At 40.9% G+C, this 12,050-nt stretch overlaps 1 protein-coding gene across 1 annotated transcript; it reads right to left on the minus strand.

Annotated features, from left to right (window-relative positions):
* Window positions 1–5,100: 5,100 nt before the first annotated feature.
* Window positions 5,101–10,824, minus strand: PTCRA (pre T cell antigen receptor alpha). The gene is made up of 4 exons (XM_036768070.1): window positions 10,671–10,824; window positions 8,889–9,209; window positions 8,050–8,091; window positions 5,101–6,454 (listed from the first exon to the last, which is right to left on the minus strand). Exons 1-4 carry the CDS (start codon window positions 10,726–10,728, stop codon window positions 6,288–6,290), a joined length of 588 nt encoding a protein of 195 aa, XP_036623965.1. The 5' UTR covers window positions 10,729–10,824; the 3' UTR covers window positions 5,101–6,287.
* Window positions 10,825–12,050: the final 1,226 nt, after the last annotated feature.

The following is a 12,050-nucleotide window of genomic DNA, read 5'->3' on the forward strand; positions in this document are numbered from 1 at the left end:
TTATAAAAACAAAAGCAAAGATGACCCTTCTTCTCAAGAAACTTGCATTCTAAGGAGGAGAACAAGGCCAGTCAGGGAGTGGTGACCAAGGAGGGTCACTTTGGTCCAGAAAGTTATAGAGATGATGAGTATGGCATTTGGGGAGTAGGCTGATTTGACATAATTGGATCATAGTTCGTGGTTCCAGAATTGGAGAGGTTAAGGGGATGATACTCAGGTTGAGGTTGTCAGTAAGGAAGTGGGGGAGGAAATAGCTGGAGAGGAAGAAGGGAAGTGAAACATGGCTGGGACTTTTTGTTACAAGGAGGGGTCTAATGGGGTGAGGGTGAAGAGCAGTCATTGGTAAGTGAGAGGAATACTAAATAAAAGATATTCAGATCAATAGATTAAAAAGATCAATGAAATATTTTAAAAGGAAAAAAATGGTGTTCCCTGAGTACTTGTTGAATGACTGAATGAAGCCAAAGAAGAGCTATGATTAGCATTGATCTCAGATGGCTGTTGTGAAGGTCAAATGAGGTTAGGGATATAACATGCTTTGCAAACCATAAAGCTTTCTATAACTATGAACTGTCATTATCACTAACATCATAAGGATGACCCTTCTTCTACCTCCAGTAAAAGAACTGATGCAGTCTGAATGCAGACTGAAGCATACTTTTTAAAGATTTCTTAATTTTTCTTTTTTTTTGGTCTGTGTTTTCTTTTGCAACATGGCTCATATGAAAATAGGTTTTACATGACTGCACATGTATAAGTGATATCAAATTGCTTGCCTTCTTAAGGAGGGAGGAGAAGAAAGAGGAAGGGAAAGAATTTAGAACTACATTTTTAAAATATTTTATTTCCTCCATTACATGTAAAAACAATTTTTAACATTCTTTTTTTTAAGCTTTGTGTCCAATAATGCATTATTGATGGAGTTGTGAACTGATCCAACCATTCTGGAGAGCAATTTAGAACTATGCCCAAGGGGCTATAAAACTGGGCATACATAACCTTTTGATCCAGTAATATCACTACTAAGTCTGTGTCCCAAAGAGATAACAAAAACAGGGAAAGGACCCACATATACACTAAATTTATAGTAGCTCTTTTTGATGTGGCAAAGAATTGGAAATGGAGGAGATGCTCATCAATTGGGGAATGGCTAAACAAGTTGTGGTATATGAATGTAATGGAATACTATTGTGCTATAAGAAGTGAGGAGCAGATGGACTTCATAATAACTTGTAAAGACTTACATGAACTGATGCTGAGTGAAGTGAGCAGAACCAGGAGAACATTGTACACAGTAACAGCAACATGGTGAGATGATCAACTTTGATAGACTTGGCTCTTCCCCGCAATACTATGATCTAAGACAATTCCAAAGGACTCGTGATGAAAAATGCTATCCACATCCAGAGAAAGAACTATGGAGTCTGAATGCAGATCAAAGCATGTTATTTTCACTTTTTTTCCTTTCTCATGGTTTTCCCCTTTTGTTCTGATTCTTCTTTCACAGAATGACTAATGTGGAAATATTTTTTTTTAAAAAGTTTTGAATTCCAGATTCTATCCCTCCCTCCTTTCTTCCCCCACTTCCTGAGACAGTAAGCAATCTGATATTGGCTACATGCAATCATGTCAAACATTTCTATATTAGTTATTTTATGCAAGAAGACTCAAAGAAGGAAGAAAGAAAGAAAGAAGGAAAGAGAGAAAACAAGAGTGAAAATAGTATGCTTCAGTCTGTACTCAAACAATATCAGTTCTCTCTTTGGAGGCAGATAGCATTTTTCATCCTAAGTCCTTTGGGATTGTCTTGGATCATTGTATTGCTGAGAATAGCCAAGTTATTCACAGTTGTACATTATATAGTGTTGCTATTACTGTATACTATGTTATTCTGGTTCGACTCACTTGACTTTGTATAGTTCCTATAAGTCTTTCCAGGTTTTTCTGAAATCATCCTGCTTGTCATTTCTCATAGCACAATAATATTCCATTACAATCATATGCCACAACTAGTTTAGCCCTTCCTCCATTGATGGGTATCCTCTCAATTTCCATTCTTAGCTGTCACAAAAAAGAGCTGCTATAAATATTTTTGCACAAATAGGTCCTTTTCCTTTCCCTTTCTTTTTTTTGGGGGGGTCTCTTTGAGATACAGACCTCAAAGCAGTATTGCTAGATATGCCCTTTTTATGCCCTTTGTGCATAAAAACTCAAAATGTAAAAAAAAAATGTTAAAAATTGTTTTTACATATAATTGAGAAAAAATAAATTTCAAAAAAGAAAAGAAAAAAAGAATGACCATTCTCATCTTTAAAGGCAACTTTTAATCCCTTTTCTGCTGGTGGACCCTTCACAAGGAGAACAGAGACTTCTCCAAATTTTAACCATCACTTCTTATTGTTACTAAGAGAACTCAATGATCCAAGTCTACAGTCTCCATCCCTTTCCAGACCTCCTTCCTACTCTGTAATGTGGAGCTGAATACCCAGATTCCCCATAAGCACCTCCTTCACAGGTCTTGGGCCATCTGCTCTACTTGGTAACAATGGGCATGAGGAGAGGCTGCTTTGTATGGGAAAAGTATTGGAATGGAAGTTTGGAGAATTAGGTTCAAATACTGGCTCTTACCTGTGGGATTTTGGGGGCAATTCACTTTACCTCTCTTTGCCTCAGTTTCCTCATTTGTAAAATGATTCTCATATTTTCTATCCTCAGAGTGGTTATAAACCCTACAATACTATCTGAATGTTAGCTATGATTATTATTATTATTTTTGTCAAGATAGGGAGGGCTGAGAACTGCTTTTGCTTTTTAACCATGCCTCACATCAAGAAGGAACTGGGTTCCCATGGTTATGGTATATAAGAGGAATTTTTCCTTTTTTTAATTAAAAAAATATTTTCAGTTCTGAATTCTTGCCTTACCTCTAGCTCCTTCCCCACCCATTGGGGAAAGAGATATGACACCCATCATACATATGAAGTCATGCAAAACATACTTCTACAGAAGCCATGTTGTGAAAAAGAAAAAAAGCAAGAAAAATAAAATAACAAAGCAAGAAAACAGAGTAAAATAAAATATGCTTCAATCTGCACTCAGACTTCATCAGTTCTCTCTCTGGAGGTAGATGGCGTTTTTCATCATGAGTCCTTTGGAATTGTTATGGATCATTGTATCGATCAGAGTAGTAAGTCTTTCACAGTTGATCATTGTTACAACATTGCTGTTACTCTTTACAATGTTCTCCTGACTGTGCTAAGAGGAATTTTTTTCAAGTCAAGTTATATTCCTCCCTCTTTCTCTCCCTTTGTACCTATTCCCACACCAGTAGTCTTACATTCTGGCCTTAGGGAATAGCTTCATTCATTCAGATTGGTGAGAGAGCATGGCACGTTGGAAAGAGGGCCATATTTTCAATCAAAGGGGCCTGAGTAAAATTATAGTTCTGTGACTATCTGTGGACAAGCCACTTCAATCCTCTCTGGGCCTCAGTTTCCTCAGCTGTAAAAAGAGGGAGTTAGACTATTTGACCTCTCAGGTCTTTCACTTTTAAGTCTATGATCTTGATATTCTCTAATGAAAAGTAGTTTCCAACCTTGTGGCTTTAAGGTTAACTTTAAACTTAACTGCTCAGTCATTAACTTAGAGACACTAGGAACACCCAAAGGGTAATGTGAACAAAATTCATAAAGTGAATAGTAAACTTAGTCTGGTGTGTCAGTATTGAGATTTCCTAAAGCAAAGCACAACTGCATATGGAATGACCTCATTTCCTAATCAGCTTCCTTCACAAACTTCCCATCAAGTCTACACAAAGCTTTGGCTCAGTACCATATTCATTGAAAATTTCTTGGGGGATCCTATGTTCTTCTGTTCCAGCATTCCTTCCAGCCATCTTTTTTCCTTTCCCTGCCCAGAGCTAGTAGACCATCTAGTCCAATATCATTTTACAAATGAGGAAACTGAGTTCTCAGGGATTTCTTACTCACTAGTGCCTTTCTCTGACTATGTCTTTTCACAAAAGCATTCCTCCAGGCTCTAATCTTCATCTGGAGCTGTCCACCTCTGCCTTATACAAGCTAAGTCATAAAACATAGAACTCCAGAGGATGGGACCTTAGAGATCCGATCTGCTAGTCAGAGAGATCAGCTCTCTAAAATATCTTCTTTATCTGTTCTGACTCTCTTATTTCACATTCTTCCTTCCATTCCAGCAGCTTAGGAAATCTCTCCTCTTCTAAATAGACTTTACAGAAAACATAGGATGATAGATTCAAGGGACCTTGGAGGTCATCTAACCCAATCTTTTTTTTTTTAAATACAGATGAAGGATTCAAGGCCCAAAGTTTAGGGGACTTGACCAAGGTCAGACAGGAAGTAAGTAGTAGTGTAAGAGTTGGAACCAAGTTCCCCTGACTCTGAATTCAATGTTCTTTTCATTACTGAAAAGAGAGGTATATCATATTCCCTCCTTATGTAAGTTGGCAAAAAAAAATCTTCTAATAGGAGCTGATCAAGTGTCTGTTAGTACAGAAGCATAATATCAGTCTTTCTTTTGTTTGTCTAGGTGGTGGGATGGGGTAGGAAGTATTTGGCTGGTGAGCGGTGCTAGTTATTCCATTTGGGCCATCCCCTCCCTGCCATTATTTGGGTGGTGACATTCTTTCCCAGGACCTGCTTTCAAGTGTAACTTTCTCTTTAGTCAAGACCTTCAACTCTGCTACTGGGGGAATGGTTTTGCTTTCAAATCTGCACAGGAAGGAAAACGGGAATGAGGTGCCTTTGGTTTCAGCCTTCAGAAGGGCTACTCCAGCTCAATTACACAATTCCCTTCACCAGGACTGCTGATGCATATGAATCTAGGTGTTGGTCCGGATTCTCTGTTTTTGGGAAACTATAAAAATATAAATCAATAAAATCTCTTTTGTTCACTCTGTGTCCCCAGTTTTGCCGGGAAATTTCTAGTCATAATAAGATCTATCTTCTTCCCTGGAGGGAATTTGTATCTATTTCTTTCCTTGGAGGGAAGGATGGTGTACCTCACCAACCAATGCTGCCCTCTGGACTTCATTTACCCCAAGGACACAGACACACAAACCAATAATTCAATGAATTTATTATCTCAGAAAAACAAGTTTCTTTTCAAACAAATAGTGAAATAGAAAGCAATACAAAGTCTTGAAGAACAAATTAGGAAGCAAGATCATCTCTCCCTTGAGAGATTGAGAGGGTGAAAAGGGAGAGTAGAAATCATCATTTCTGTCTTAGCAGCACAGTCGGTAGGGCAGTCTGTGTCTGTTCTTTGTGGCTTCTGCTCAGCCCTAGTCATATTCCCCTTTGTATCAGTGTTAAAGCCTCCTCTTCTTCATCCTTGGACTGTCACTTCTCTGATGTTGTGATGCTTAAGGGAAGCTGTTCTGCTTGCCTGTCCCAGAAGAACACCAGGTTCTACTCAGGGTGGTGGCTTTGGTGAGATAGTCTGGCAGCCTGGGACTCCAGCCTACTCCTTTCCAGACTCATCCTCGCACTTCTTACCTCTCCCAAGCTTCTGTTCCTCCATCCCTTAGGATGGGAGATAGACTTAGCTTTTTAGACACTGTCTCAACCCATTTAGTCACTTGGTCAGGGCATGCTGGGTGTTTTTTCCTGACTAGCAGGTGTCTATCCTGGTCCCACTCCCACTCCTTGACAGTTCCCAAGGTGTGCTACATTCCATTATATATTTAGTTAGTCTCCTGCTTTTTCCTGTGTGCCTTATATGTATATGTCTGTGTCTGTGTATTTATTCCAGGCTAGGGACTCCTTAAGAGCTGAAGCTCTGGGAGTGCTCCTAGTGTGATGCAAGAGACTTGGGCCCTGGCCTCCGAGAGCTTGAAGTCTGATGGGGCATGTAGACTTCTCAAGTATGAGAAGCCGTAGAGCTGACTTCCCAGGAGAGGAAGCCAAGGTGAGTATAACATTTACACAATTGAACATAGAGATAAACAATAGGTGGGGAAACATTTGATACCTCCTATACTTCATGGAGGATGGTGATCCTAAAGAGGTCTTTAAAAGAGAGGAGTGATTAGTCTGGTGGCTGGAAATGGAGACTGTTCCCAACTATAGGGAACAATATCATCAGACTACTTGTATTCCCATAAGGTAAAGGTGAGGCGGTTATATACGCAGGATTCCCATCTGTCAGCCTCAAAGTTCTCTCCTTGTTCGGCCAAGATCCAACAACCTCTTCATATGATGGGGGCAGGAGGGAAGGAATTTCTGCATGTTGACTTTCAGTCCCAGGAGTTAGACTCTTGACCCCCTATGTTGGATCCCAAGGTCAGTACTGTTTGTGGCTGTGATCCCCAGTGCCCGGAGGTGGCTGCAGGTCATTAGCACATCAAACATAAGCAGCTTAAAGAGGATGAGCCGAATGGCCCCTAGGATCAGTGTCTGGGAGAGGCTGTGTGGTCCTAGAGGAAGAAATAAGAAGGTCAAGAGATGCCCAGGACAAAACAGTTTGGAAATAATGCTTCCCAAATGACTAAACTTTGAATACCTTTTGACCCAGCAATACCAATACTAAGATCAGAGAAAAAGGAAAAGGACCCAAATGTACAAAAATATTCATAGAGTTCTTTTTGTGGTGGCAAAAACCAGGAAATTAATGGGGTACCCATATATTGGGAAATGGTTGAATATAATAGAATATTATTATGCCACAATTAATGATGGAAGTTTCTGAGAAACCCGTGAAGACTTATATGAATTGATGCAGAGTGAAATGAGCAAAACCAGGAGAATAATTTATTTAGTAACAACATTGTAAAGACAAATCCAGCCCCAGATACTTACTAGCTATGTGACCCTGGTGGAGTCACTTAACCCTGTTTGTCTTGGTTCCCTCATCTATAACATAAACTGGAAAAGGAAATGACAAACCACTCCAGTATCTTTGCCAAGAAAACCCCAAATGGGGTCACAAAGAGTTAGACACAGCTGAAAAATGACTGAATAACAAAGACTTTGAAAAACTTAGGTACTCTGATCAATGCAATGAGAGGGACAGGGAGGATTCCCTCCCATTTTACACGTAAAGGAGTTGATTTTTGATTCAACCCCTCATCCATAGGTCCAGAATGTAATAACAAGGTGTTAAACCAGCTGTAAAGAAATGTCTATACTATGATCCCTTTGGGATATGGGAATATATTTCTTTGAGTGGACTAAAGGGACAAACCTTATTGAATGAGCAGGATTTTAAATAGCTAAAGAACAAAACTTCAGTTCTCAGGGAGTCAAGGCTCAGTTATGCTTTGTGAAGAGATTGTTTTGTAAAGGTCTCTGTCTTCTTTCCCCCTCTTCTCCCCATAGTCATGGCATCTAACAGTGACTTGCCCAGAGGGAAATACCTTATCTAGCAGGTCAAGAAAAATGAATACAGAAGAAAGAAGCAGTTTCAAGGAAGGGGCTCCTTGGCAGCAGTGAACGGAGCTAGCCATAGAGAGGATCAGATCTTGGGAACCCAGCCTGAGGACTCTATAAATGACAGAGACAAAGGACTTCCAGGTCCTGCATGAATTTTAAGTTATTTTTGCTTCAAGTGTGGCTCAATACCATTGTACTCTAAGGTTGAGCTCACTCTTCCCAAGAATGTACTCCAGATCTATATGGGAAATGTTGTGTAGGTACTGCTTCACTCTTCAATCTGAATAAAAGCCTCTGCTAAGAGCTGATTGTTCCTACTGGGGGCCTATTAACGGGAAGCATGCAGGTTGAGGTTCGTCAGCTATACAGATTACTTCTTTGAACCTTGAAGTCATTAGTAGTCAACCTCTGGACATTCAACCCTTAAATCAGGTTAGGAGAGTAGTCCAGAGGGGATGCTATGTATACAGATGGGCCAACCGAAGCAGCCCAGATAGGGTCATTGCTTTGCCCCAGGGTTAGCATAATCTAAGCCTATCTCTGATTAGGATCCATAGATGGTCAAGGCTGATTACCGCCACCCAAAGCACTTTGGTTTCAACAGGACACAGGCCTCCAAACTATCGCTCCTATCACTCACCAGTGGTTGGCTCCCGCTGGCACTTGTCGCCCATGGGCTTACCTGCCAAAACCAAATTAAAAGGGTTGAGTTTTTGGGAACCTCATTGCATTCAACTAGACTATAAGCTCTTTGAGGACAGGGACTATGTCATATTTATATCAGCAGCATAGTATAGCAGAAAGTACATTGATGATTTAGAGTCGGAGGACTTGGGTTCAAATCCCTGCTCTTCCTCATGGGACCTTAGACAAATTATATAACCTTTCTATGTCCCAGCTCCCTCATTTGCAATATGGGAGAGGGGAAGCTAGACTAAATGGCCTCTAAGGCCCTTCCTGGCCATGAACTCTGTGAGCCTCGATAAGTTCTTATGACCAGAGATATTATTCCCATGCCATAGATGAGGTGCCTAAGCATAATAAACAGTTGTGGAAAGCAAAATTCCCCCTGTGAGTGAGGATTCACTTGCTCAATTTTCCCTTCACATGTCATCTAATGCATCTGTGAAAGAGACATTTTGGGTATTATTTTTTCCGCTTGACAAGATGAGGCATCTTAGGTTCAGGGAAGAAAACTGGCTTGTTTAAGGTCAAATAGCAGGTTAATTCTGGATAATCTAGAATAGAATCAGCTCAGAAATCATAACTAATTAGTCCAAATTGAAGTCTAGAGCTTTCCCAAACAGTGGAGTTCTCTTTCCTCTATCTGGCTTTTTTGGAAGACTGGGGTCAAGGGAGGGAGAGTACCAGGAGATAAGGAACCAGAGAATGCTTAAACTCTAAGCTTCATCAGGATAGCTCCTTGTCTTTATACAGAGGCTAGTCCTGGGGCATGCTGCTGCTCCCTTAGACCCATACCAGATAGCTGAAGAGGACGGGTGCGTGGGCCTGGATCCTGCCAGCCTGGCCCTGTGTGGCAGACCAGAGGTTCCCAGGAAGCCAGCTCCTCAGCAGGGAGGGAAAGCTGGGCCAGGCTGCTCCAGGTGCCATCCCCGGCTGGCAAAGGGCCATAAGTGAAGGCATCCAAGGTGGTGCCGTTACCAGATGAGAACCAGATGGAGCCGTCCGCAGATGAAGGAGAGACATCAAAAACCATGCAGATCACCAGTGTCTTCTGTTTCCCATCTACCAACAGGGTGAGCGGGGGAGCCATCGATGGGAAAGGAGCAGTACACACACCTGGAGGAGGACAAACGTGTAAGGTGGCATTGCCTCAGAAGACCTGAGTTCAAATCCTACTTCAGAGACTTACTAGCTGTGTGACCCTGGGCAAATCACTTAACTTCTCTTAGCCTTAGTAAAAGCGGGATGATAAAAATAATAGTAAAAGCGATCTTGTGAAGTTCAAATAAAATAAGTTACATAAAGCACTGCACAAACCTTAAAACTCAATATAAGTGCTAACTATTGTTATTAAATTCAGTGAGTTGGGCTCTAAGGTTCTTCCAAGCTCTGACATTTAATGTCTTATGTTCTGACATTCCATATTCTAAGGTCCTTTTCAGCTCTGACATTCTGGGCTCTAACATTCCATGTTCTAAGGCCCCTTCTAGTCTTAATAGTCTATATTCTGTGCTCTGACATTCTATAATCTAAGATTCCTTCCAGTTTTGGCATTCTCTCTCCATGAATTCATGGTCCTGGAAGCCTATAAATGAAGTATGCTCCCAGACCCTCACTCTCATTTGCATTGGAGAGTCTATGGTCTTTCAGATACACAGAAGGCCAGAGTCCTTCTCTTCTCACTACCTATACAGTTGTCCATTCAAGATCAAATTTAGCTCCAACCTCTTCCATGAAGCCTTCCTAGGTTACCTTAGCCTACATTGATTTCTCTCTCTTCTGACCAACTTTTTTTTTTTAATTTTGGAGGCAAGTGGTATTAAGTGACTTGTTGAGAGCTAGTAAGTGTCTGAGGCTGGATTTGAACTCAGGCCCTCCTGACTCCAGGGTCAGTGCTCTATTCACTGTGCTGACTTCTTTTTACATTTAGATCTAAACCAGACCATCTCTAACTCAATTGTTCCCTGTCCCTATTGTTTTCTTGTTTTATGTATTTATGTACATATTTATGTAATTATCCTGACACACCAAGTGGACTTTTAACTCCCAGAGGGCAGGGGCAGACGAGGAGGGAGTGCCCACCAGGCATAGAAGTTGGAGGAACATCAGCACAGTTAGTAGTCCAGTTTGGCTGGAATTGTTAGAATGCCAAAAGGAGAAAAGTGAAATGAAGCTAGAAAGTTAGGTTGAGGCCAGATTGTAAAAGGCCTTGAATGCCAGGCTAAGAACACAGTTTTTGTTTTAGAGGCAATAGGCAACCAATCTGTCATTGATAGAGATGACAGACTGACTCCAGGCTGGATCTAAAACCTCCCTACTCTTCTGTTTGCCTTTGACGTTCAGGACCAAGAGCCTGGGAGCTTCCCCAGGGCATGGTGCCTAAGGTGGGAAGGAAAAGAGACAGAGTACAAAAGAATGAGACCTATAGGATTCCTGACAGGCACCTCAGAGGAGGACTTCAGTTACCCCATTTCCTATCCCCATCTAACCAACTCGTGCTTAAGTGCATCAGGCCACAGGAGAAGCCAGAAAGATGGGGAAGGGCAGGCTAGGCCAAGCAGGGGGAGAGGGACTCACCTGTGGGAAGAGCTGAAGTTCCCAGGGTCAGGAGAAGCAGCAGCCAGGGCTTTGACATGGCTCAGCTTGAGAGGTAAAGACGCTGCAGCTGTAGCTCCCTAGGAGGTGGGAGGCGGGGATGGCATGCCACGGGTGCCCACAAAACTGCCTTCCACACCACAGACCCAGCTGCAACTAAGCTGCTCAAAGACAGATATTTCCCAGGACTTGACTAGCCCCTCCCTCTAATCTATCTCTACCCTTCCCCTAGTCCTGTGCCTGGGAACCCTAAAGAAATGGATCCTACACTGGGTAGGAATGCCTCCCTGACCAACCCACCAATACGTCTGAGTGGTCAATTTCTTCCATGTTGAATCCTCCCTCCTGGAATTATGTGCAATATCATAACGCCAATAGCATATAGAACTGGAGGGGGGGGACCTCATTTAGTCCAATTCCTGCATTTAAAAAAATTTTTAAATTAAATTAAATTATTTTTAAATTTTTATTTTTAATTAAATTAATTTTTAAAAATTATTTTAATTTTCAACAAACAAGCATTTATTTCTTCCCCTCCTTTCCCTTCAATTTAAAAGAAAAAGGAAAAACAAAGCTCTCGTATCAAATATGCAGGGTCAAAAAACAAAACAAAACAAGTTTCTACGTTGTCCATGTCCAGAAATGTATTTCACAGTGTGTCCTGAATTCATCACTTCTCTGTCAGAAGGAGGATATCATGCTTGACCATCGGTCATCAGGAATCAGGGTTGGTCACGACATTGATCAGAGATAAGTCATGTTTGTCTTTACAATGTTTTTATTTCATAAATTGTTCCCCTGGTTCCACTTATTTTGCTGTATCTGTTGCTACAAGTCTTAGGTTTTTCAAAACCCATCCCTTTTGTAATTTTTTACAGCATTCCATTATATCAGCTCCCTAATATTATAGAGCAAAAGTGCCCAACGCTTTTCAACCTTTGCACCTCTCGACTCTCAGTAAACCTTCCAATATTACCTGTTTCATATGAAATATTCTAGAGTTTACCAGACATATGTACAGAAGAATCAAAATAAACAGCTCAATGAATGTTTCACAGAGAAACTTTATTTGCTATGTAACAATATTTTTAGTATCATAAAATTGACAATGTTTATCAGAACATGGTCAAATTAATTAATGGGGCCTCTGATTCTCTTTCTTAAAAACCGTTTTATTCCTACGATATAGTTTTTGAAAATGATACTAGTATATATCATGTTCAGTTTCCAATTTACTTGCTTTGGATTTGATTGAGAATAGTCAGTCAGTCAATAAACATTAATTAAGCACCAGGTACCAGGCTAAGTGCTAGGGATTCAAAGAATTCCTCGCTTTTAAGGAGCTCACAGTTTGATCAGCAA

This window comes from Trichosurus vulpecula, chromosome 7, assembly GCF_011100635.1.
Source record: "Trichosurus vulpecula isolate mTriVul1 chromosome 7, mTriVul1.pri, whole genome shotgun sequence".
In the NCBI taxonomy this organism is placed as follows: Eukaryota; Metazoa; Chordata; class Mammalia; order Diprotodontia; family Phalangeridae; genus Trichosurus; species Trichosurus vulpecula.

Coding starts and splice junctions, on each gene's coding strand:
- PTCRA (XM_036768070.1), bottom strand. CDS start 10,728: ATGTCAAAGCCCTGGCTGCTGCTTCTCCTGACCCTGGGAACTTCAGCT. Junction 8,092..8,888: donor CCGTCCTCTTCAGCTATCTG/GTATGGGTCTAA, acceptor TGGTTTTGGCAG/GTAAGCCCATGGGCGACAAG. Junction 6,455..8,049: donor CCAGCGGGAGCCAACCACTG/GTGAGTGATAGG, acceptor TTCTTCCTCTAG/GACCACACAGCCTCTCCCAG.